At 39.6% G+C, this 25,882-nt stretch overlaps 1 protein-coding gene across 6 annotated transcripts in view; it reads left to right on the top strand.

Moving 5' to 3' along the window:
* PHACTR1 (phosphatase and actin regulator 1) overlaps positions 1–25,882 on the top strand; it is a 298,201-nt gene that overhangs the window by 166,655 nt on the left and 105,664 nt on the right. For all 6 annotated transcript variants that reach the window (XM_058802634.1, XM_058802626.1, XM_058802660.1 and 3 more), the window contains one exon: positions 13,345–13,509. In XM_058802634.1, coding sequence (XP_058658617.1) covers positions 13,345–13,509 — 165 coding nt within the window. The remainder of the gene's footprint in view (positions 1–13,344; positions 13,510–25,882) is intronic.

The raw sequence follows: 25,882 nt of genomic DNA, 5'->3' as shown, positions 1-25,882 counted from the left end.
TGCATGTTTCAGGGGCTTTCTTAAAAACTGGAGGGTACTGTGATTTTTGCCATTATCTAAATGAATGCAGCAAAGCTGCAAAGGGGTGAAGTTGGGACACACTTGGAGGCCCTGTTTCTCCTTTGTGACTTTGATTTGCACGCTTCTCAGAAAATAATGATGTTTTTGCCATCCCTGTGAGGTGGACAACTGTCCTCTTGCTGTTTTTTTGCTTTTGTGAAGTGACATGAATCTTCACTGGTCTGTTGCTTTTAGTCTCCTTGTCTCAGAAAGGATTGGGTGGAGAGGAATAAGACAATGTTTGATCATGTCACTGTCATCTCTCACTGACTTTTCTGGCTTTGAGTTGAGCTTACTGAAGATAAGGCAAATCTAGCAGAGCCTTTGCCTTTGGATAAGACTCTTAGATACAAATGATGAGTTATTTCTGTTGCTCTGAGAAACAATGAGCACTTGCTGTCATTTAAATCAAAGATAAAATCGGCCACTATAAAATCACCTGCTGCAGCTTCTTTGGAACCACTAGACATAGCATTTTGACTTGGTAATGTGCAGGCTACCCTGCCTGAAACATGCCCAAATCACAGTGCCCATAGCCAGCATTAACCTGTGCTGTTGAAAGAGCTCTCATGGACAAGCAGTGTTCCTCCCTGAAAGGAAGCTCTGCATCCCAAGTGAGAGAAACCACAAATGGGAGATGGCCAGACCTGACTGACAGCCTCTGCATATTTCCTCTGCATAAACAGTGGAAATTTTTAAGGTCTGAAGATATGACTCAGGAATAAAAGACAAACATGTCCCCAGCTTTCCCCAACACTCCCCACTCTTCCCCAAAAATAAAATTGTGTCCAAAATGTCCAAGGAGAAGAGGAGGGCAGGTTTCTGCATATTTATGATTTAGAGTGTGCTAGTCAGGACATAAACTGGGGCGAGACCTGCAGGCTCCAAACCCTTGGTTTGTGTAACTTCCTTTGTTATTACTGTGCCCATTTCTTTGCCCTAACCAGAAGTGTTCAGTGTCCATGACTTGCTGAATCTCCAAATCCCAAGGGTTGCAATTTAGGATGTACAGCCTCGTGTGCAGGGAGAGCCCAGCATATGTATTGATTGGGTCTTTTTGAAAAGGATGTAAGATGTACTTCAAATCTTCCCTTTCCTTCCTCCTGCCCTGAGCTGTGCAGCCCAAGGCTAGGATGACAGGTTTAGTGCTGCAGTTCAGTAGACACCCTCCCCTGTCACTACTTAGGAGAGGGATCTTGCCCTCTGTCATCTTTTGCATGACATCTTTCAGGCCATTAGTCTAATGGCTTCATGCAATAGAAGTGCAGGGAATAAAATTAAAATGGATCCAATTGTTTAATCTATCTTGGGAGATTTAGGTAGCAGAGAATGATTTTTATTTCACCTCCTAAGAGAAGTTGATCATCTGTTCAAAAAAAACCAGAGACTACTGGTATTTTAAATCTTCTGGAAGCACAGAAGTGTAATGATGGAAATACTGAGCCTATCAAGTCATGGCAAGAAACAGGAGTCTAAGTGTCAGCACAATGGGTCCCCAGCCAGGTAAGAAGTTACATAGACTCTCAAGACATTTACAGAAGGCTGATCATTTTTATTAACAAAAAGACTTTTATACCCTAGTTCACTACAGGTGGACCTAATTATTCCTCCAATCAAAGCACCATCACCATTGGCTAATTAAGAAACCACCCTTTGGTAAATAAATCTCCATAACACATTCCACATGTTCACAATACCAGGTGCAGCCAGTTAAGATAAGAATTGTTTCTCATTCTTTTCTCTGATCTTCTCACAGCTTTTCCCCAAACAAACAACAACAACAACAGACAACTTGCCTGGGAAAGTTGTCTGTTTCTCTCTGTGGTCAGAGAGCTGCTGCCACATCTAAGTTCTGTTAGAAATTTTGATAACTATTTTTTTATCTTCAGTTGTAGGCTACGGGGTGTTCAGCTGCAACACAATTAGTGTTATCTTGGTGTTTGTTGGCCTTTTAGTACAGATTCAAGAATAAACAGATGGAAATGTTGGTAAGCAGACTTGAATGCATTCGAGATCTTAGGATAAATAATTAGAATACTCATTAACTACATTCTGACAAATGAGCCAGGCTTGGAAATGTCACTGCGGTCTATTGCATCCATAGTCTATGTGTTAACAAGTTTCTCCAAAGTATTGATGATCCATATATTCACATCCTTACGGACTGTAGACATGGTTCCTAATCTCAGCAGTCCATGTCATAAGGATTATGGCATCATCTTTATCTCTCTTTACCCCATGCATTGGCTGCAGTTACTTTGACGTTTCTGATGCTATCTGAAACTGTATGTGTGCAGCTCCAATGTTATTTTTAACATGGTGACTCTATCAACCTTGAGTCTAGTAAAATAAGTAAATAAATAAAATAAATAGAAATGTTATTTCTTCTGTATCATCTGAAATTGAACTCATATAAAGGGTATGTGTGTCATGCTGCTGTAGTGCTTTATAGAATCTTATCTTTCCCATTTTACTTTCCAAGCTGCTTAAAATGTCAACACTGATAAAAATTCAGATGCACAGATGAACAGTCAGCAGTGTAGGTGCACAGACATGTGGGTGTAGGTGCATGGACGGAGGGATGGGCAGACGGTGGAAACTATTTGAACCAGAAGTGAAATCAGAGTTTGAAAGACCTCATCCCTCTCCTCCCATGCACCAGCAAAACAGGATGCTTTCCTTATGCTAGCACATGGGTTTTATTGGATGAATAGTTTTGAAATTTGGGTTCGCCCTGAAGGGAAAGCCAGGTGTGGAGGCTTGTGTAGAACTTTGACTATTTGAATCTGAATTGCATCCTGTTGAGAAGTAGAAGAGTGAGATGAGTAAAGCTTTCATTAATATTCACAGCCCCAAAATAATTGTCTGTGGTTTTATGGTCATGAGAATGAGATGTTGTCTTCCACTGACCTGCTGTGGCACTTAAGACAGAATGTGCTTCCTGCTCCAGCTTTTGAATAGAGAAGGGTAGTTTCTGACCGACTGCTCTCTGTAGCTGGCAAACTTGAGCTCCTCTAGCAGTGTTTGAAGAAAATTAGACATGATACCCAAATGGTAAAGAAAGGAGGGACTCATGAGGCTCTGCTGTGTAGCTTCCTCTCCTTCAAAGTCCACCCCCTAAGTCACATGCATTAGCAAGCTAGAACTAGGGAGATGTTTCCTTCTTTCTTTCTTGTGTGTCTCATTTAAATAAGGACAGCATTTTCCCTGCATTATTTGACTCTAGTTACTGATGTGCATTTGCTTTTCTATGTGTTTTTGTCATCTGAGTCAAATGCCATTTTCCTTGTGAACTCAATGTGCTCGTGCTGAGCATAGGAATCCATGAGCCTAAAAGAAAATAGGGAGATCGTGTAGTTCCAGTGAACTGATGCTTCTTTCTCTTATTCATCTCAAGTTGGCAGAACAGGCAGTTCACTAAACAGCAAGACAGGCATCAGTTCATTAATACATCTGCTAGCATTGCATAGAGGCTCAAGAAGGGCACTTTGGTGGGATTTTTCTTTGGGGTTGTTTTCATCTGTTTTTAATTTTGTCAGCTTTCTCTGGCCATTGGGCACAGTGAGATAAATTATTTTTTTTAAAAATACAGACCTATGTGAAGATAGGCATTACTTGTAGAGTTCAGCAGCTCTGAGCTAGTGCACCTGTTCTCTGTGCTTACCAAGCAAATGGTGTTCTTCCCTTGCTATGATTAATTTAGTTCAGATTTTTGCATTATTATGGCATGTAGACCGGGTTCCATTTTTATATGTTTGTGTGTTAGTACCTGCAGTCACATACCTGTTTTGTTTCTTGTTTCCTCCCTCTTTAACTAAATGCTTGAGAAATTTTTCAATCTGAACACCACCATAAGCCTTCTAAAACTTGGTATGCTCAGCCAGATGTCATGGTTCGAGATAGTTCTGACTTGTGAATTCAAACAAAATGCTGTTTAGCTAAAGAGATTTTTGAACATTAGGTTTGTGGGGCAAATACTCCAATTCAGTTGGAAGAGCATATAACATTTGACTTGACAGGGATTTGTGATACTTGTAGGATGTCATATAGATACTTCTCCTAAAAGAGAACAGTACTTAAAATTGAGAACCTGTTCCCCATAGGTTATATAGAAAAAGACAGTTTATATTGCCAAGAACTGCTCAGAAAGGCTTATGTTGTACTTGTTGTGGTTTGTTGTTTTGGTTTGGTGGGTTTTGGGGTTTTTTTTAATCATCTGCTTGGTAGCAGAATCTTGATGATTTTGAAAGGAAACTTTCAGCATGAAGGCAAAAGAGATTTCATCAGTTTGTTTCTTTGTCCAGTACCATCAGTGAAGAGGTGAAAAGAGATCCCTTTGTTTTAATTGTAAGAAATGTCAGGGTTTGGATTAATTTCATCCTTCTTCTAGGCTGAAATGAACTATTGTGCAGATGCCTATCACACTTACCTTCATGATGTTGAAAATAAACTTTGCTGCCAATTTCATGGCCAAGTGACTCTGTATAAGCACATCCCAGTGTGCTGATGAATGCTGTGCTTCCATTTGCACCTCACAACATGCCGCTGGTTCCTCTCTCAAACACCACAGAAAGGCATCATTCCCATCAATACAGTGGAAAGCACTCAGTCACACCCCATGCCCTAATGTCTTCTCTGCCAATTTCTTTAAGGTAAATTTTAGCATTCTGGAAGGGACCCTTTAGCAGCTTTGGCCAGTTACTAGATGGTTTGGGTAAAGTAATTTGACTCCTTGTGACCTTTGTTGTTCACTGTGCTACAATCAGGATTTCATTCATTTCTTTCTGCTAGCTTTATTTCAGAGCTTTTTCTGTGATTGTGTTTTCTTGGTTCCCTGTAGTATTTTTTTCCTTAGCTCTGATCTAAACCTATTCTCATTTTTTGAGCTATTTCTGGGTGCTGGATTTGGAATAATTCATGAGCTTGAAGCTACATGCATAGGTCCTTCCTTTGACTGTAACATTTCTTAGGCAGATATACCAATTTGATTACTTGATGGGCACCACCTTTTTTTTCAAGGCAGCAGCAGCTTTTTAGGAACCAGAGATTTTCCTATAAATCTATTGAGCAAGAGCAATACCCTGCAGAGCTCAGCAACCATGAGACACCCTAGAACTTTATGCTAAAAAATATGGTAGAAAAAAGTGAAATCATAGCTATGAAAAACACACAGAAAAAGTCAGTGTGTTTTAGCCAACAAATTATCATGCTTTATTCATGACCTTAAAGGAATTGTGGATGTTTTTGTCCCCTTTGAGTATTCATCTTTGAAACTCAAGCCTCTACTGTAAGGGCCTAAACTAAACTGTCATTTGAATAAACAAAAAGTTCTCATTATAACCATAGGTACTGCTGCACTCAGCAGTACTGCTGCACTCAAAGCAAAAGTGTTTAGTACTTATTGTAAATTCCTGATCATGGATACAGATTGTCTGCTTTCAGAGAACATATGAAACTTTTTTTTTTTTTTTGCTAGGCTGTTACTGAGGGAGGTTTTAAAACTCATATTTAGGTTCATTATCAATGTGCCATTTGGTATAATTACTCCTTTCCTCTTGGCCAACTTCATATCAACTTCTTTAAACACAAACAGAAGCTCTTTTTCCTAAGGGAAGGAATGCAGAGTTTACGGGGAATGGTTTGAACTTTCTAGCTCTTAATAAGGTGGTTTTTTCTTCTTCTCTCAGCCATTGCAGTAATTAAAAACTCAATTTTTTATCTTTATGGTGATAGTGGTGAGATGGTATCATTGTATTTAGGAAGTTTAATGTTTGCAATGCCATTTTCTGAGTAGGATTACTTTTAAAAAGAGGACATACCTCTCTCAAGTTTCTGAAAAATATAAATATATGCCTTCTATAGCACACATTTCTAGTAAAATAAAATATTGGATATGGCTACTTCCAGTAATGTCAAAAGAAAAAGATCAGAAATTGTTTAGTCCATCAGAAATTCCCTAAGAAATTTAGAAGGATTCAAATATTTTTTCTGGGATTTCTCAAAATAAACAGCTAGCCTTTAGCACTAGTGGTTTATTTTTAAAAGGGTGGAGAACTTCCCTGATTCCTAGTGAAGACTGGTAGAGCCAAGGTGCTCTTCTATGTGAGCAACTGTGTCTTCCTCTGTCCACATGGCAATTAGGAAAATTATCACCCACTAAGAGAAACTTAGTAAAATGTGAGCAACAAACCCATGGGCTTTTGTGGACTCAGTCCTTTTCTTGGATTGCTTTGTGTTTTGCCGCTGAGTAGAATTTGCAATACAGGCTGGTTTAAGAGAGAAATCCAACCATGAAAATGGAATCATTACTAGCTCCTTCAAGAAGAGAGTTTCCATCACTAGCAAGCTGAAACAAGCACAGGAAAAAATTTTGTGCACTGTTTCTTCATCAGGATATTTTTAAGAGTTTAAGATACCTGGCCTTCAATTTCTGTTTTTTCTTGTTGAATGAGTTAAAGATTTGCTGGAAGGAAGACATCTTCTCTGTTGCCCTTAGCTTTGGCTTTCAGGAAGAACTTGAGCTGTGATGGATGAGACCTAACTCTAATTGATAGGTTTGGGTGTGACTGAAAGAGTAGTAGTGTTCCCTGGGAAAATCAGAGATGTGGACTTAAGCCTTTTCAAGGGGAAGATGAAAGTGACCCCATGATTCTCCTTTCTCCCAAGTTCTCTGCCTGCTCTAACAGAAAAGTCCTTGCATCTCATCTTACTTCCTCTGCTTTCTTAAAAGTGCAAACTGTGCATCTCCTCCCTGCTTGTCAATTAGGAAGGGTAAAATATCCCTTCCTTTCAAGCTGAAGTTTTTTTACTGGAGCAGTTCCTGGTACCTATGGAACTGTAGCCCCAAGAACAGTGTGAGATCTCTTCTGCTTTTGCTGGCCCTGTTTTTCTCTTGGCTGGTTTTTGGATGTGTTCCACTTATAGTGACTGCTCTGAGTCTTATTTTGAAGCTGCTGAGTCTCCTCCAGACATTGTGTGTGACGCCCAGGATAGACCTTTGGTGTCAGCTCCAGTGTCTGGAAACATGACAGTGATGAGCCACAGTACTGTTTATTTTATTTAATCTTTAATCTATATGAAATAAATGCATAAAAGACAGAAAACCTAGTGAGTAGTAAAAGAAATAAAGGATACAGAAAACAGTTGATATCAAAGAAATCTAAAAATCCTTATTTTCTATAGTTACAGGTTTTTGGGAAGAGATTATACAGCTATTGGTGACATGATAAAGTGCTTTTGTTGCAAGTGAAAATCTTATGTACTATCTTATGATACAGAAAATATCTAGTGTTTTGAGAGAATTCATATCTGTAAAGACATGTTTAGAGTGATGCATTCAGTGCAGTGTAGTTTGCAGAGGTTAAAAAAGTGGCTTTCAGATTGCAATCAGCATGAATAATTTACATTTTACGTCAAAATGGGGATGAGTCAAAAGCAGGGTCCTAGAGGGATTAGACTTCCAAAACTATTCTCTGCACTTCTGTGCCAACAAGAGAAATAAAAAGACGGTGATAGAGAGACTGTAGCTGAGAGTAGAGCTGTACCATGGTGTGGTACCTGTGCTGAAGCAGGCGAGGTTAAGAGATGAGAGACTCCATTCATGGACACAGTGTGAAGTGCTGCACCTGAGGACCAGGAATAATTGGCAAGGGTTTGGAAAGTGAGTGCTGCTTAGCATGCAGAGGAAAGCTGCTGACAGGCTCTTCATGGCTCATAAAATCACTATGCCAGCTCACTGCCACTGCAAATGCGTATGTCCAGTGGGAGCTGTTCTCCACCAGACAGGTAATCATCCTCATTTGGCAAGACTGCGCTTAGACTGCAGCGTGGCATGCCTTGTCTTTCATTGGAAAACAGACCTTTGTGGACTTAGGAAAAGTTTAAATGGGAAATTCACATAGTAAAGGCAAGGCTGATGGAAATTAATTCCAGGTGCAAAAGGAAATTAAAGGGAAACAAGTGAGCATAAGATAATGGAAGAGCAGAAAATAAACCATTTTCTTGAAAGAAAAACAAGGTGGTTTTTTAATTGAAAGTGTTCCCATTTGGGTAAAGAGTAGACATAAGTGCTCAGCAATTAGAGGAGTTTTTCAGGTTTCCTGTCATTTCAAAAAGACATATGGTGTGTCTGCATCTTGTGTTGAGCAAAGCTGCTAGAATAAGGTCCCTGCAGTCTGAAGTGAAGGATATTTGGGGTGCAAGTTCTAAAGAAACCTTGCAACAGGAGCCTGTTGGAAACTTAATCTGCAGAATAAAGGTTGTTTGGATGTGGATTGGAAATGAGTAGTATTATGTTAGGGGATTTTATTTATATAAGGTTCTTGTCATTGAATAATATGACACATTTAGCTAATTGCACCTTTAGGGCAAAGATAATTTTCAGCCTGTTACTACAGATTTGTGCAAATGTAACAGAAAGCAAAAGGTAGCCACTGGAACTTCCTAGGAAGAATTAAAATCTAACTTTGTGAAGTAAATTTCCTTTTGATTAAGATAATCATGTGTCTGATTATGAAAAATGAGTGTTAAGAAAAAGTCTAAGAGAGAACGTGGTGTTGTTACCCATGAGGAAGGTAATATTAAAGACCACCAGTGGGATGGGTGGGCTTCAGCCTTCAGCAATGAAATTACTCTTTGTACCCAAATGCTGTAATAGTGGTTTTTTTCTAAAATGGAAGCTGGATATTATGGTATTACATATCAGCTACATTAATAGATTAAGTGATTCCCGGACAGTGGTGGGAATGACAAAACTGGCTGTCATTCTCCAAGAAAACTTCATGAGTTACCTCATCTGTGGGAGGGCTTTTGATCTGCATGCTGTCCTTCTCAAATCCTATAAGTAGGCAACTGCTATGTTGTCTCTTACTGGACTTTCTGGAAATCAACACCCTACTGAAAGATGTGGGAAAATCATAAGAACATACAGAACTGGTTCAAGATGGCCTGGCCTCTTCTTTTCTTTGTAATTTATTTCAAATATGTACTTTTTTCTATATTACTTGGATGCAAAGTACTTCAGTTTGTGGTGGGGTTTTTTCATTAAAACCCCATGTCTTACTTTAGCCCTATATAAAGCCTATATGAACTTCAGAATTATTAAGAACTACAGTAAAATATTGATAGCTGTCTCACAGCCAAACAGCCCATGAAAAACTCTCAGGTTTAGTTTCCCCATTGCTAGCTCTGAAATGACAGCTTGGACAGAAGAAAGTGGGAGGGGAGTGCGTCACCCTCTTGCCATAAGAGCAGTTCCCAGTATTTCTTTGTGTCTCAGAAAGATCTCTCATATCCTGGAAAAAATCAGAACAAGTTCCCAAAAGCAGTATCAGCAGTGCCTGTGACCCGTAAAGATCACATTTGTGGCACCAGTGTCAAGATGAGATCTCCACAGTGTGACTACAGGTACTAATGCACACTGCAGTTCCCTCTCCCAGTTCAGCAGACTGATCAGGCTGGGACTGCTGGGACTGCTTTCCTCTTTGAAGAAAAAAAAAATAGAAAAAGAGTGCAAGGTCTGGGTTACTTTCCATTCCTGCAAGTACCAGCTTTTTTTGGGAACAGCAAAGGTGTGAAATCAGCCTACGGAGCCTGCTGTCAGCAGTGGGTGTCGCAGCCCACAGCCAGTCAATAGCTATTATGAGCCAAAAAGGCAGAGAAATCCAGCCAACTTGAGCAAAAGATGCAGCAGAGGAGAGCACAGAATGCTGGCATTTGCTTCTTGCATCGTGGTCTGCTTTTATTCTTGCTGTATTAAAACTGTCATGGCTTTATGCTAATGTGGTTTATTCTTGGCCAGTGATTATTATGCTTTGAATTAGCAGTGCTCTTGAGAGCATTTCTCATGAAAAAAAATCACGTCCTTCTGAGAAATGCAAATGAGAAGGAAAAAGAGTGGTTACTTGCATTAGCTTGGAGCTGTGTGTGTGTTTGGAGAGGATGAAGGAGAACGGACACTTTCATGACTGATGCCAGACACTGCAGGACTCTGAGGCCACAGATTTGTGTGTAAGACAGTACTGAAATTCAGGGAAGAGCAGTCAAAATGTGGAAATGGTTTTGACAGTGTGTTTGGCTTTCAGTGAACCCACCCTCTGGGTAAATTATTTTTTACTCCAGTGTTAGTTTTGCCTGACTGTAAATCCATACTCATTTACCCTGAGTGGGAAAAGCTTCCCTAGGGGCAGTGAGAGCACAGCTGGTGTGAGACAGAGTTGTGTTGTGAAAGGAGAGTGTCTTTAAGGGGTGTTGGTTCTCCAGGAAATGGCCTGAGCAATACCAGTTAGGACCAGCTAGCAAAGAGAAGTTGTTGCAGCTCTGACATTTCATAACAAAGGCACTTGCGTAGCAGAGATCTTGGCTCAGTGATGGTGAAAAGGAGAGAGGGTGTGCAGCAAGAGGAATTTCAATGTTTCAGCTGTAGGTTTGTTAGCAGGAAGCCTAATTCAGCAGCAATGGTGTCATTCCCAGTTTGCTCAGTGGGCCACTTCCTGTGTCCCCTCAATAAGACACCAAAGACAATACCAACCCATTGCTTTTAGCAGCACCTCTAAAAAATCACAGCAGTGGAGCACAGCGGGATCTTACTTGCTTGAACTAGAGGCATCTCAAAAATGGAGGAAGGGGAAAAGGAGTTGTCCCTTTGGACCTGCATATAGAAGGCAGTGGTCTGTACCCTGTGCTGGTCTTCAAGGCCCAGCAAGTTCCAGTGAAATTAGAAAGTGTAAGGAAATTTCTGATTTCCTCTTCTTTTTAGCCATATGGTCTATTCAGCATAACCAGGCAATTCCCAGCCTTGATACAGCATGTCCCAGCCCCTGTACAGGACAGAGCCTTGTAATGGGTTCTTTGGATAAGAAGGTATTTCTCCAGGCAGTCAGGCACAAAGAGCTGGAACAGAATGAAATGCTTTGGCTGGATTATCTTTTATTCCCTCTGTTTTAAATTGAAAAGAGATGTTCTCAGAAAGGTCTGTCTTTCTCTTTGTTACCCCAAAGAATAGCAGTTTTTAACCATTTCCACTGAAATATCTGGGCTCAGATATATATCTATCTATATATCTATCTATCTTGCTGGCTAGCTTTTTCTTCCTTGAAAAATTACAGGCAGCTGTATCTGGCATTGGTATTTTACAGGAAAAGGGATTATGTTGCATATTAACATTAAAAACAAACAAAAGAGCAATAACAAAATAACCAACCTTCTTGCAAAGACCTGAGGGACTCAAATAGTAGTTCAGTTGGAGTTCTGATAATGAAACCTCCTTTGTGTTAGAAATGCATCTCTGGCTGTTCCCATGAAAACCAACCTATATTTGGCTCACTTAAAGCCTTGAAAAAATTTCCATTGAGATACATAAGAATTTGCCAGCCAAAATCTCTGGTGATTCTGTCAGTGTGGAGTGGGCGTGCTCATCCCTTCAAAGCAATGTTCTTGCTGAGGTTCCTGAGCTCAAGCTCATGCCTGAGGTTAATATTTAAAATATGAGAGGTGAATAGAAACACTGGGCTGTTGTCTTCAGAGCAGGAGAGGTGACAATCTGCATCCTGTCCTTATGCATCTGGACTGTGTGTGCAATCCTCTCAAATCAGTGTTAGTGGCAGTGTCACATTACAACACAAGTCTGGGAAATGGTATCCCTTAAAAAAAAAAAAAAACAAAAAAAAAACACCCAACAACAACTTAAAAATGAACAAACAAAAATAACAACAACAAACCACACAAAGCCCCTGCTTGTATGCTGACTGAACTATGAACTATGCAGCTGTGGCACAGATACAACCTCTCGTGCTACTGGTACCTTCCCTCTGTTGGTGCTTTCTTTGTGGTCCTGGCTTTCCATTGTCTGTGCCTCTAATGTCAGAGATGTTATTTCCCAAAACTATTAGCATTAGTTTTGCCTTGCAAATGTGAGACAGGAGGACCATGCAATTTAAGTACGTCAAGGGACAATCCCCAGACTTCTCTTGTTCTCATCAAGTAGGAAGGGTAATTTAAGTTCTTCAGGGTTTTTTTTTCCAGTATTGAGACTATCATGGTGTACTACAGGGTAAAGGTGGCAGATAACTGAACTCTTAAAAACAGAAGCTCAGTGAAAACCTCTATCCTCTTCAAGGAAATTTGGCCTGAAGTGGGGACTGTATTAAAATCTAAAATTAAAAGTTTAAATGTTAAAAACTAAGCATAAGAATTGGAGGGCAGTGAATGGGCAGGGACTAGACTTGTCCCTGCACTACAAGAAAGACTCTGGGGTACTAGAGAAAGGCTGCTAAAGGTTCTGGAGCACAGGTCTTATCATGAGTATCTGAGGCAGGAGAGATTCTGAGGAGAAAAGGAGGCTCAGGGGAACCTTATAGGTCTCTAGAGCTACCTAAAAGGAAGGTGTAGCCAGGTGGGGGTCAGCCTCTTCTCCCAGGTAATCAGTGGTAGGATTAGAGGAAATGGCCTCAAGTGACACCAGAGAGATTTTAGATTGCATATGAGGACAAAATTTTTTATGGAAACAGTTGTAAAGCATTGGAACAGGCCGCCAGGGAAGTGGCAGTCACCATCTTTCGAAGATGGTGATGATGATGCAGTCGCCATCTTTGGAAGAATTTAGAAGATGTGTAAATCTGGCACTTGGGGATGTGGTTTAGGGGTGGACTTAGCAGTGCTGGGTTAACAGCTGCACCCCTTCTTAGAGGTCTTTTTCATCCCAAACAATTCTATGATTCTATGATTTTCTTAGCTCCCTCTGTCTCACTAGGAAGTTCTAATGTAGCCCCTTTTTGTAACCCACACAATTTTAATGGACACCAAATGGTACCAAAGGGTCATTATTTATGAGGATCCTTGCTCTTAATAAACATTAGTAAAACAAAATGTTTCTTTCCGTTGCAATTAAAAAAAACAACAAAACTCTGTAATATTTCTTTTAAATTATATTGCATCTTTTTTTTTTTCGGCTTTCTCTTCCCCATTCTCTGTCACACTTCCCCAGGAATGGCTGATGGCTGAACTACCAGCTGTCTAGAGCGATGTAGAACAATTTTTTAAAAGCCATAACTTCTATAACTTAATAATTTTCTGTTGAATCTTGTTGTTACTACTGTTCTTTACAGTAGATTAACAATTTCACTAAAAGAAAAGAAAATAATGTTAAAATTTTTTTTCCCTTTGTTATCCTTCTCCATGTCCATGAAAAATTTTTGCCATCTGTGTGGTTTTCTGATAATTTATTAAAGCATTTATTTCACTTCCCACCTTCCTTGTGTTTTTCTCTTTTTCTTGCCGGAATTACAGCTGAAGAGGTGGAAAGACTGGCTGCAATGCGTTCAGATTCTCTAGTACCTGGGACTCACACGCCTCCAATCAGAAGAAGGAGCAAATTTGCCACTCTTGGGAGAATTTTTAAGCCATGGAAATGGAGGAAGAAGAAGAGTGAAAAATTTAAGCACACTTCAGCAGGTAACAGTCGCGTTGGGGTCGGTTTATTAATCTGGAAGTTTTGCTCATTAAGGCTGAAAATTTGTAATACAGTTTCATTTTGCAAGAGTATTTCAAATCTTGAAGCTTGGCTTGGGGAGATTTCAACTCTAGAAGCTTGGCTTGGAGAGATTCATCAGATTGTAAGAGAAGATCTTTAACTTTTTAGAAACTTTTTCTTTAAAAGCCCTAAAGTGACACATTGGGTACACTGCAATTAAATCAGCAGCTCACCAGAGCTTTATTTTCAGGTTCTGCTACTAGATCTAGAGCCAAACTCAGAAGAAATCTTTGAATATTGATTCCACAGATTATGAATAAAGGAAAAGGCAGTATGAAAAGATAATGCTAGAGGTCGATTTAGCCACATTTAAGCTCCTGTGAGTGCTAATAAAGGAGTGAGAAAAAAAGGAGTGACTGGATAAAGTTGACATTGTGTTGAGTAACTTGGATAACCAGAAATTATTCATTCCATTGGGCAGGAATGATGTGTCCCTGTTTTTTTGAGAAAACCAAGTCTCAGTTCCTGCCACACCCCTCCTTTTGCCATTGCTTTCTTGCACTTCTAGTCCAAGACCCTTTGTTATTAAAAAAAAAGGGAAACTGAAAAAATGTGGGTTTATAATGTAAATTGGTCTGAGCAAGAATCCCAGATGCAGGCATTGATCCATGTGATGAAAGCTCTGCAATTTATTTAGAAGGTTTGTTTTCTTTGTTCTTTCATGATGGCCAATAATTGCTACACTTGGTTCTGCAAGTCTTTAGCCTGGATTATCTGTGAGAAAACATGGAGTTTCTACAGATTTCTTATTGTTTTCTCTAGAACTAGAAAGAAAGCAGTGAGTATCTTGCTCCTTCAAGTGTCAGAAGATGCTTGAGCTACAATAAGTTGCTTCTCTACCCTGTGTATTGCACAGTGGAAGGTTTCAGGCACTACTTGGGTGTACCTGTGGCACCCCAAATCCTGTACTCCTGAAAGTGGCCCACAATGGGGTGAGACATCTCATTTAACTAAGTGTGAATTCTTGAATGAGTTTAAATGCAGAATAAGTATTTTCAGGGTTTGTACCTGAATGAGTTCTTTACTGTGTGCTGTTTAGGCTGCTTTCTGATTTATCAGCCAAAAACTAATGAGCTGGAATGGATGGCTATATCACTCTGAGTGATGATCATATTTTTTGACTTGACAGCTAGAAGCTATTGTCACCAAAAATGATATCTTTCTGCAAAAAAAAGGACTTGTCTTTCTTATTCTGCATCAGTCATAACCATAGTGTAGTGTAGTAGGATTTCCATGAAAACCATGTAGCTCTTAGGGATATGTGGACACTGTGGTGACCACTGCTTTGAATCTAGTTTGAGCATGCTGCCTTGGTTAGTTACAACTAGGGAATAACCATGGCTGTTCAGGAGGTACCATGGGTTGCCAAAGCTTGCCTACTGTTGAGTTTTATGGTTTCTGCAGCTCCAGCTGATGAGGCTGAGCTGCATGCTGCTGTGTTTAGGCTGACTGGTTTGAAGCTGGATGGAATATGGCTCCATAGTCCACTCTGGGCATTACAAGAAGTATTGCTAAGATTTGCCCCATTACCAAAATATTTGGGAAGTACACAGTGATTAGAACCAGACTGAACACATGTATTTTCTCTTCTCAGAGGAATAGGAAGTTTTACCAGACATGCCAGCGTATCTTCTCCCCTAGTAAGAGTGAGGTCAGTGTCTGAAAAAACAATTTAAGAGCTGGGTCTCCAGAACATTTGTCAGTCACAGTACTGGGTTTGATCTCCGTTGAATCCAAAACCTTTCTCTTTTTTTTATAGAAAAATTTTTATTTCTAGTAAGTTAACAGTATCCTGCAGCTGCTCTGCAAAATTGGTATTCCTATCAGCTCCCCTGCTACTAACTGCAGCAAAATTGATGAGGATGTCAAATTTGCTGAGCACCCTGTAGAAGGCAGGGATAGAGATTTGCTTCTGGACTGTGCGAGAGCTGGGACCTCACAGTTTCCATCATCCCCATCCCTGGGGAACAGAAATCCACCAGCACCCTACAAGACCCCCGCAGCAATTAGAAGCATTGGTTGAACCTTGGATGTGTAGTACAAAAGATTTGACATGTGGAAAACTAGCATTTTTCTGCCAGCATTTGCATGACCTCTTGTCTAGTACCTCTGATCTCACTGAGAAAATATATTTAATCTTTATAATGAATCAAAGGACAAGCCTGTGAGATGGCATAATGAGAGCCAGCATGAAGCTTCATAATACAGCTTATTTTCTTCTAGTGCACTGATAAATGTGACACTTAGAAAAAAAGCATTCCCATTAGTGTCCTACAGGCACGCACCCAAGCTTTCCCACCTGCATAGAACATCAGTAATTATAAAAAAATAGATACTAATACAAGTATTTTATTACGTCCTTATTTGCTGCAACAATGGATTCAATTATTTTTAATGTCAAAAGCAGTAAGGGTCAAAACACATGGCCTAATCTGATGAAATTTCCTCTGAAATTAATGGGAGATTCTTCTCTGGGAGAGGACAGAAGGAAAGAGAGAGCTGATATGTAAGGTTGAAAGGTTGCCTTTTTCTTGGTATTTCCAAGTGCTAACATTTTGTATCCATATCTTTGTCAGACTGAGAGCTCTGCTTAATTATTCAGAGATGAATGTTTTTAAATTCAATTCAACAGTCAAAGAGCAAAAAAACCTTTTAGGTGATAGGAAAAGTTATTTTCTGACACCTAGTAACTGCATGAGGTGAGACAGTATATAATTTGATTGATAGAGGACCTCAGTGTTAGGCTTACTATACATGACTCCTCTCAGCACATCAATACTCAAATTGTGGTATTTGAGCATAAATCCCCCATCCTCCATATTTTTTATTGTATTGTCACTGACAAGCAGAGGGTCAAAAGGATGCTCATGTTTTGTAGAGTTATATATTTATAGAGTACGTTGGGTTTGGTATTTGTGTAGTGGCGTTGCAGAAGGGTCCAAAGTCTGACATTCCCTTGGTGCTGACTTGGTAACAAAGGTCAGAGTCATGGGTTTGATGCAGACATCTCATGCCTTTGCCTTGCAGCTGGTCTCTGTGAGATCATCATCAGGTATTTCGTAAAACAGCCAGAGCAGGTAGAGATGATCACAGGTAGGGTGATCTGTGTGCAGGTGGGAAGCACCAGATGAGCCGCTGGGCTTGATCTGTGACCTCTTCTGCTGGAAGGTGGTGTGTTAAGGAGGTATGTAAGGAATGTGCACTGTGAATGAAAGATAGGCTTTGTCTAGGCATAATCTCAGAAAACAGGGAGATTACACTCTATGAGGGACACCAGTGTTCCACAGCAGGAACAGAAACAAGTTAATTCTCACAGTATTGTATTCGTAGGGAAGCCCCAATGAAGATAGGAATGATGCATCTGACTCCATGTTCTCAGAAGGCTAATTTATTACTTTATAATACTATATTATATTAAAGAATACTATACCATACTAAACTGAAGAATTCAGAAAAGATACTTAATGAATGCTAAACAGATAATAATGAAAAAAAACTCATGACTCTTTCCAGAGTTCCAACACAGCTTGGCCTTGGTTGGCCAATGAGTCAAAGCAAGTCACACCAGAATCTAATCAGGCAATCACCTTTGGGTAAACAATCTCCAAACACATTCTACATGAGCAAAACACAGGAGAAGCAAATGAGATAAGAATTGTTTTCCTTTTCTCTGAGGCTTCTGAGCTTCCCAGGAGAAAAACCCTGGGCGAAGGAATTTTGTCAGAGAATGTGAATGGCACATCAGAGAAATTCTCCTCCTGGACAGAAGTGAAGTTCCCACCAGCACGATGTGTGGTTTTCAGTGTCAGGTCTGCAAATCATTTTATCACAGAACATCTATTGTAAGTTCCTTGATGGGTGATGAGACCCCTGCAGTACAGCATAAACTCTCTGGACACTGAAGTTCCATTTACAGGGACTTAAACAAAGAAACCAAATTCTGCCACATTGTTATTCATGCTACAGTCAAAGATATGCTGTATGTTTTCAAAGTTAGCAAAGATTTTTACATGAAGTGTGGAAACCTTTATTTCCATGCAGGGCCAAGGCCCCCTAAACAAAAATGTGAGGTATTATAAAGCTGTGAAGAACGGGCAAACTTCTAAATGGCAAGATTCTTTCTGTTAAGAGCATTGTTTCTTACAGCTGACAAGGAGCAGTCTCATGGCAGAACAAGCCAGGAAGAAACATCATTTTCTATACTCAAGCACATTTCTGTGGCTGGATGCAGCTGGGATGGCTCTAGAAGACTGATCAAGATTTTAAAAGCCAAATGAGGCTCTCTGAGAATCAGCAAAGCAGATAGCAAGAGACCAAGCTGACTGTCTCCTCTGCTAGAACCTTTGTAATTTTTTTTAATACCTTGATCATCTGCTCGCCTTGCTGTGTACTTGAAAAATATTCCTGGGTGTGTTGCTGTTTTATTGCAGTGCTGTACACATGCTGAAATGTCATTTCCTGGAGATGTTTTGGAGAAGGAACTGCTTCTGAAAGAAAGAAGCTTGAGGGGAAATAGATTCTGCACTTACTTGAAATATTATTGAAGGTTTTTTATCGCTACTTTCATCAAAAGCCAACTGTTTGCAACCTTTCAGAAAAGTATTTCAGCTGCTTGGAGAATTTTGAGTAGAGAAAAATGTCTTGTTTTGTCATTTTGCATTTCTGGTGATCTTCATTTTAAAGAATTGGTGCATCTGTCTTCCACCATCCTTGCTTCCTGAATCGCAGTGCTCAGGCAAAATGGAGAAGGAAGCACGTAATTTGTACTTGAAGGACACTAGTTGGAATGACAAGAGAAAAGCAGGAAAGGAAATCTTTTGAACTCAGCCTTTCCTCCTAGGTACATTGAAAGCTCCTTTTATTTGTGTCCCAGTTTCCCTTCCTAGAAACACTTGCAATCATCCTCTACAGGGCAGTAATCACATATCAGTCCTCTGGTGCCACAGTTCCCATCCCAAAACCCATGGGTGAGCTAGTGAGCCACATCTTGGTCTGTGACCAAGGAAGACCGCACTGTGACTTTCTAGCCCTATGCTTGGGGTACCCTCCTGAGAATAGGGGAGATCTGTTCCTGTTTCATTTAAGGCTTCATTGGCTTAGGTTACATTGTAGAGATTGGTGTTCAAGAACCTGTCTCAAGGTGTAGAGAGTTGGAAAGGATGAAGACCGGGGCTGAAGTAGACCAGAATATCAAAAGAGCCAAAATGCAAACCATTGTGAGCCAAGTATCATCAGCTGGTTTGGGGAAAAGGACATTCAGGGCAGGTCTCTGGATTGATCTGCTGCCTAAGGGCCTTAAGACTCTTTTAATAGTTATCTGTACAGAGGATGACAATCTTCTCTTGCTAGCAGTTACTCTGTTAAGTAGGAATAGAGGAGGTCTGCACTCTCGATCTAAAGATTTAAGCCAAATAGTGTAGACAATGCCAAAAGGGAACATGTGGATTTTTTCAGTTTACTTTTTGGGGAGGGCGTAACATGCTCTTCCATTTGCTTTCACTCTCACTCAAGCCATTTAAAGATATTAAGTGAGCCTCTACAAAGCTGACTCATCCAAACTTTAGCTGCCTCACTCCCAAAATCTGCTTTAAAACAGATAATAATTTTGGGCCTGAATCTTTTTTTTTTTCCACTTGTTAATCCGTGGTGCTTTGGTTTTTCCAACCAGATTTTTTTTTAAGATACTCTATTAAAAAAATAATATGTCAGTGTGTTTATGTAAGTTAAGTCTCCCAGTCAGCAGGGGAGATTGCTTAAATTGGCAACACTTACGGGCAAGGATTTTTCAGTGTTTCTGATAAATAACAAGAAAAAAACCAAAATGTGATAAAGCTGTTCAATTAAAGAAACTGTTATTCATAAACCATGCCCAGATCATTTGATTCCTACTGCTGATTATTTCTAACTACAACAGGTAAATATTTTAAACTTTTCTTTCCAGAATATTCCAGATGGGAGACATTCAATTATATGTTGCCAATTCAATTCTCTTAAACCTTCTGCTTTGCCAGTAATTGCCTCTTGTGTTTTTCATATAAAACCCCTAGGGTATTAAACTGGTCATGCAATTTAGGTAAGACCTTTGCCTGGGGAAAGAAAGGAGAAGCACAGGCTGCAGCCATGCCTGCCTCCGCCCTGCCTGTACTTCTAGGGTGGTGCTCTGTGGGGTGGGAGACTCAGTGTGGTTTTCCCAAGTGCCAGGTTATTGACATCTATCTGCAGAGGTTCTGTTTTTGTTGAAAAGAGTGGTTTTGTTTGGATTATTGTCTAACAAGGATAACTGTTTTATAGCACTTTATGCTCCCATTCTGTTCTTCTGAATTTTATTTAATATCTGCTGTGAACCCATGTGAAAAGTATAAATATTTCATTTAAAATTCCTCTTAAACTTTCAAGCCAGACTGTCTCTAGGTTTAGATATGGAGAACAGAAGTAATTATGTTTTTATCTTCCCTGATGCTCATATTCTGATGACTTGGAAATATAATTCAGAATTCTGAATCAGTGCTCAGAGAGAGAGCACAGTGTCCCCTCCAGGCTAGCTGGGTCTGAAGCCACCCTGAAGCCTGAAATACCTCAGAACCCTTCCTGTTCTCCTCCATGACAAAGCCTGTTAATATTTTTGTGTAAAACCCCTAGGGGCCCTTTTGAAGTGAAACAGCGAGCAGGTGATAGAGATGCTGGTACAAGCCAGGTATTTTTGCTTTGCTGGAGCAGCTCATACAGCATTAAGGCATTGCTAAAAATCACTGATCATTTCCAAGATTTTGGGAGAAGAGACAAAAATGGCACTTTTATAAAACTAAGTCCAAACTTGCAAAAAAAGGAGCTCTGGTTTTATTAAAAACCAGCAGTACAACTGCTTTTCAGAGTTAGAAAGGGCTGCTATGTTCACCATGTTGTGATTATTTGAGGTAAGCACAAGCTGTCATTGTCTGAAGAAAAGCAGCATTTTGCAGGAACTTGGGCAGTTCCTGAATGTACGTTGAATGAAATAAATATTTTTGCATGAAGAAAAATAAAAAAAATAAGATCATTATATTTCAGTGTTTTCTAGATTAATCTTAGAAGAGTTTTTATGCAAATTTACATTTCTGTTTGAAATTGGAACTAGATATTATTTAGTATAGTTAAAACCCTGTATTTCATATATAAAATGGTTTCCTGGTAGGCAGAAAACCATTTGTATCTTAGGTCTGTTGAAGTATTACACTGCTTGCATTCAAGGACTGAATAAAAATTAAAATCCATACACAGTTCTATTTTTTGCATTGATCCAAAACTACACACTTGATGTATTCTGAATTTTGAAAGTGAAAAAAAAAATTCTAGGAGTGCATTTAACTTCTTTTTGTATGCACTGACATTTTCTTAATGTCTTTTGAGAAATTGGCAGGAAAATGTACCAGAATTCATGCAAAACTGTAGACAACTTTTAAAAAATTTCATCTTTTGCTGTTCTATAGAGGGAGCAAAACTATCTTGTGTATCTGCTTACTGCTGTGGAACCAAAGATTCACAGAGATTTTTAAAGCCAGTGGTCATTTTAAGCCTCACAATTAGATAAACAGCCCAAAGCTAGGGTGGCAGAAGAAACTTAATAGCAAGGGAAAGTGATGGCTGATGTTTGCCTCTATTGCTGATATTTTAAATTGTCAGCGTCTTCAGATTTGTCATTTTAAGGAGATTAAAAGAATGGAAATGCATTCGGAAGTTGCAGATCTGATTTGTACAAGGAAGGCAGTGAAAGCAGTTGTCTATTTTTATACTTGAGTTGCCAACTGGAAGCTCCTAGTTCAAAAATGGAGGAAACAATCACTCCCCCGGGAGCATGTATTCCACTACAGAGCAGTATCACTGTGTCTTCCTCAGATGTGCTGCAGAACATTTCCAGGGTTTAAGAAGTGGGCTTTGCTTAGCTGGGCTGAAAAATGCGTTTAGGGATTGTTCTACCCCCGTGCCAGCTGTAATGGAATGTGTGAAACGAGGCCTCTAAATGTGTCCCGTCTTACAGGAAAGAGATGTTTAATGAGGCTGTTTGGTTTTTATGCTAATTACAATTCCAGCTGCTGCATGAGGATTATATGAGGCCACCCAAACTGTAATGCTGTGACATAATTCTACAACAGTGCATTCATGTTAAAATAATATAATGCAATTAATCCATTAGAAAAAGTACAAATTGTGATGATTGAAGTAGATGCTGTTCATAACATAAGCTTCTTCATGGCATATGGATTAGAGAACAACGTCCATTGGAAATGTTTTAAGTGTTTTAGCAACATATCACCAATAATGGAATATCTGGCTGTGGGGAGAGAGAATACGTGTTTGGAATAAGATCATTCTTGTGTAAAAAGTTGTTGTACATCCTCAGCTTCCATTACTATGACTCATGAATGGAGAGTCTTCATCAGACTGTGTCCTTACAGGTTATTTTAGAATGATTTCATTTAACAACAAAATGTGTAGAAGCTGCATTTTATGTTTAGATTGTATGTGGAAGCATGGATATTAATTAGTATTTCTCCGACCGCTGGCTTTTGTTCTTTGATTTTCACTGCCTTTATAAAGGCACAGGAAAAAATCACAACATTTCACAGTGACATGAGGCCATGAGGAAATTTGTCTTCACAATGTTGCTCTCACTGAGAAGTGCTGTTGAGGAAGCTTTATTCCTAGAATGCTGTTTTGCTCTCTCTCAGTGTTTCCCGCAGGGGGGAAATGAAGCAGGAATCCCCGAGGCCAGCACGGCAGAACCTCGAGCAAGTCCTGCTGTGCCGTGTGACCCGTGTTGTGACTGGGAAATGGGTTGGTTTGGTCGTGTGAGCATGCAGCCCAGTGGGTCTAATCTGATGGGACTTTTTAATCATGGTGGTTGCCCTTTATTTCCATGTCCATGAGCTGCATTAAAGGCACATACAGTTAGATGTATAGGGTATTGGCAGCAGAGATGAGAATTCCAGGTCCACAGGGATCTGAAATATGGATGGCAATCACCCAGACAAAACCATTAACTTCATGAGCTCTTTCCAGGGATGCTGGGGCTAGTATGTTGAGGAATAATAAATAGTTGCTAGAAAGAGAAACTGAATTGCCCTATATACAGAGGTTTAATAGGAAAACACAGATTATGAATTGGAAATCAAAGATAGCTTGATGAAGAACAGTTTCATAGAAAGCTTGGTCTAAGTCTTTTTTATTCTAGGGCTTGTTTATACATTGTAACTTGAATTATTTAAACCATAAATATGAAACAGATTAGTTATAACATCATAAACCCTTGGGTGGATGTTTATGCAGTTCATAAACTCATTCATTTTATTTTAATTCATTAAGGCAAATTTAGTTCTGAATTAAAGTGTCCACATAAGTGTTTAATGTGGCACTGGTGATCCTCCTTGAATCTCCAATTCAGATTGCTCTTCCTGAGCACCCATGTAAGCAATCACCAGAACTAATGTGCAGGAAAGCGTAGATAGACAACCTGAGGTGTCACAAGAGATGGGTGCTAGAGGCTCTGTTTGTGAAAGCTGCACCTGGCTACTGGACTGCCTGAGGGACTGGGCAAAGGAAGTCCGGGGTGGTGATTAGAACGTTTAATGAAGAGAGAAAGCTGTTGTGTTCTCTTCCAAATTCTGCTGCTAACCCATCCCAGTCTTGTTGCAAACAACACCTGTAGATATTGGACTTCTAAGTATTGCAGGACTTGACTGCAATTTGACCAGGTCTCTTTTTTTTTGGGGTCAGTCTCTCCATATGTAGGGTTTCTTCAGACCTGCAGCTCTCAAAGTCAAGTAATTCAGAGAGACTTTGGGTTTACAGTAATAAAAAGGATTTCTAAAATGTAGGAGAAAATCTTAGAAACCAAGAGCACGGGGGAAAAGTACTCATTCCTTTTAGAAGTTAAACTCCCTATTTGGAGAAACATACAGATTTTGTGAATACTAAAAATTTGCTTTCTTGATACACTTTTAGATGAATGTTTCAGTTCCACTGTATGATGTCTGTATAAAGAAGTAGTTAAAAACAAGATTTAATTTGGTTACTATTTGTTTGTGTAGGCTGAAGACCATACTATCTGTTGTTAACTGCATCTGAATTGCTTATTATCTACAGGATATTCAACACTTTTAGATAAAGGTAGTGGTAGAATAGATCCATGATGCTGAACATGACTCACTATTCCTTTTGTTCTTACTGGAGTAGCAGGTATATGTTTCTAGGTTGAAAAATGGAGTTTCTCAGTCTCTTATTTTGCAGATGAGTATGGGTATATGCATTTTTGAAGGACAGGTTCCTCTTTAAAAGGTTTTAATTTGGTAATTAACAGTATTGGCCCTTTATATCCTCAGAGTTCTATTTACATCTCTTCAAGGTAATCTGGCAATCCCAAACAATTCTCTTTATCAAAACAGGCAGTAAAAATCATCCTTTTGCTGTGGTGAACCACACTTTTTAAATTTACCCAACAGCATTTTTTGCCTATTCTAAAAGAAAAGTTACAGGGAGTTTGACTGCCACTAGCTACCACTTGAATCTGAAAACATCAATTGCTCATTTCCCTGTGTCTTGCAGGAAGCTCTTGGTCCCCATGTGCTCTTCATTTAATCCTTAGTTAAAAGTAGCATGGGGCTGACAGCTGAACATGCACAGATAAGCAGTCGTCTGAGGAAGGACCAAAAAAGGTCCAGATATGCTTCTACCTGAAGGCGGTGCATATATTTATGCTGAAAATGGTTGGCAATGAGTCTGATTTTCTTCCTGCTGAAGCTGATGAATTCTGTCGCTGTCCTCACTGAGCGCAGGGTGCCTGGCAGGCAGTCCCTGAATACCAAAAGCCTTTGTTCGTATGGACTGGCCAGGAAGGCTTCTGCCAGCTGCACAATCACCTTTCTGAGGTGCTCTGTTCCCAAAGGAACACTGTGGGACTTGGTGGGTGCTCAGATCTTTGCAGTAATAAACAATATCTGCGGGCAGAATGTTTCCAGGGTATGCACATATATTTAGAAACCTTGCAATCTTTTATAGTTAATTTCTGCCTCAAGACCATTTGAAGCCGTGAATTTCTATCACTATCATCAAGAATCAATACTGCATTTACACTTCTGTACTGGCACTTACATTTTCAGAACTGTACATGCACATCTAATGGCCTGTGTGCTTTATGGACCTGATCAAAAGCCCCATAAAAATGATCATTTGATTCTCTCTGGTTTTTGTGGGCATAGGATCAAGTCTGTATTAAGTAATCATAGTAGCATTCCTCCCAGTTTCTCATCTAATAAGAAAATATGCTACAGATAGATAAAACATCCATTTTAAAAAATTATGTAGTTGACTATGAGTGAAATATTAGATGACATTTGAGCTACAGTTTGCATACCTGAGTGGTAGTGTTTTTTCTCACCAGCGAGTAGCTTCCTGTACACCATCCCAGTCCTCAATCTGAAGGATTCTAGTTTATAGTTGTGAAAAAAATCAGACTCAGTAATTCCATGAGAAACAGAACTTTTGAAACACAATATTGTATGGGTTGCTCCTTCCTGAATCTTTTGCCATCTGATCACAAGCCTAGGAATGGCAGTTTGGGTCAAGTTTCCCTAACCAGCCTTTCAGAATTTTAGAAACACTACAAATTTATGATCTTTTGTCCTGACCAAAGTATGCCAAAATTGGAAAGAGCTAGTGGAATTACCAATGAAGGCATATAAAGACAAGGAAGCCACTGCTGCTGCTAAAAATATGCAGGAAGGGATGGGAGAAAACAAGGCATTGGCTGGGTGCTATAGAAAGGGATGCTTTGGCTCTTCTTGTTTTAGGCTGGCCAATGAGTTTAGAAGAGTGGCAGCACATACGGCATCCTTTTACAACCTCAGTATTAACTTCAAAATATCTGCAATATCTTTCATCAAATGTACTTCTGTAAGGAAGATAAGCATCAGAATAAGAAGCTTCTGTGAAATTGTTTATAGAAATTATTTCAGATTTTATGCTAAGTGAAGAATCCTTGTGTGTCTTCATGCTTCTGTTTGCTTTGGAAAGAGCCAGGGTGTGAAGATATTTGCAGGGTTTTGATCAGACCCCTGGGAGAGATCAGGAGGTTACTCTGCAGGCAGACAAATGTAGAACTGTCGTGGGAAGATTATTACAGAAAACCCCTGTGTATTGGTTTATAAATTTAAAAAATCAAATCAGCAACAGCTGCTCTTAGTGATGGATCTGAACTGACCACACAGTCAGCCAGGCATCCATTGTTGATCTCCATAACACAGAATTCTCATGCTGGCAGCA

Source organism: Ammospiza caudacuta, chromosome 1 (genome assembly GCF_027887145.1).
Source record: "Ammospiza caudacuta isolate bAmmCau1 chromosome 1, bAmmCau1.pri, whole genome shotgun sequence".
Classification (NCBI taxonomy): Eukaryota; Metazoa; Chordata; class Aves; order Passeriformes; family Passerellidae; genus Ammospiza; species Ammospiza caudacuta.
This window is presented reverse-complemented; position numbering and strand designations above follow the sequence as displayed.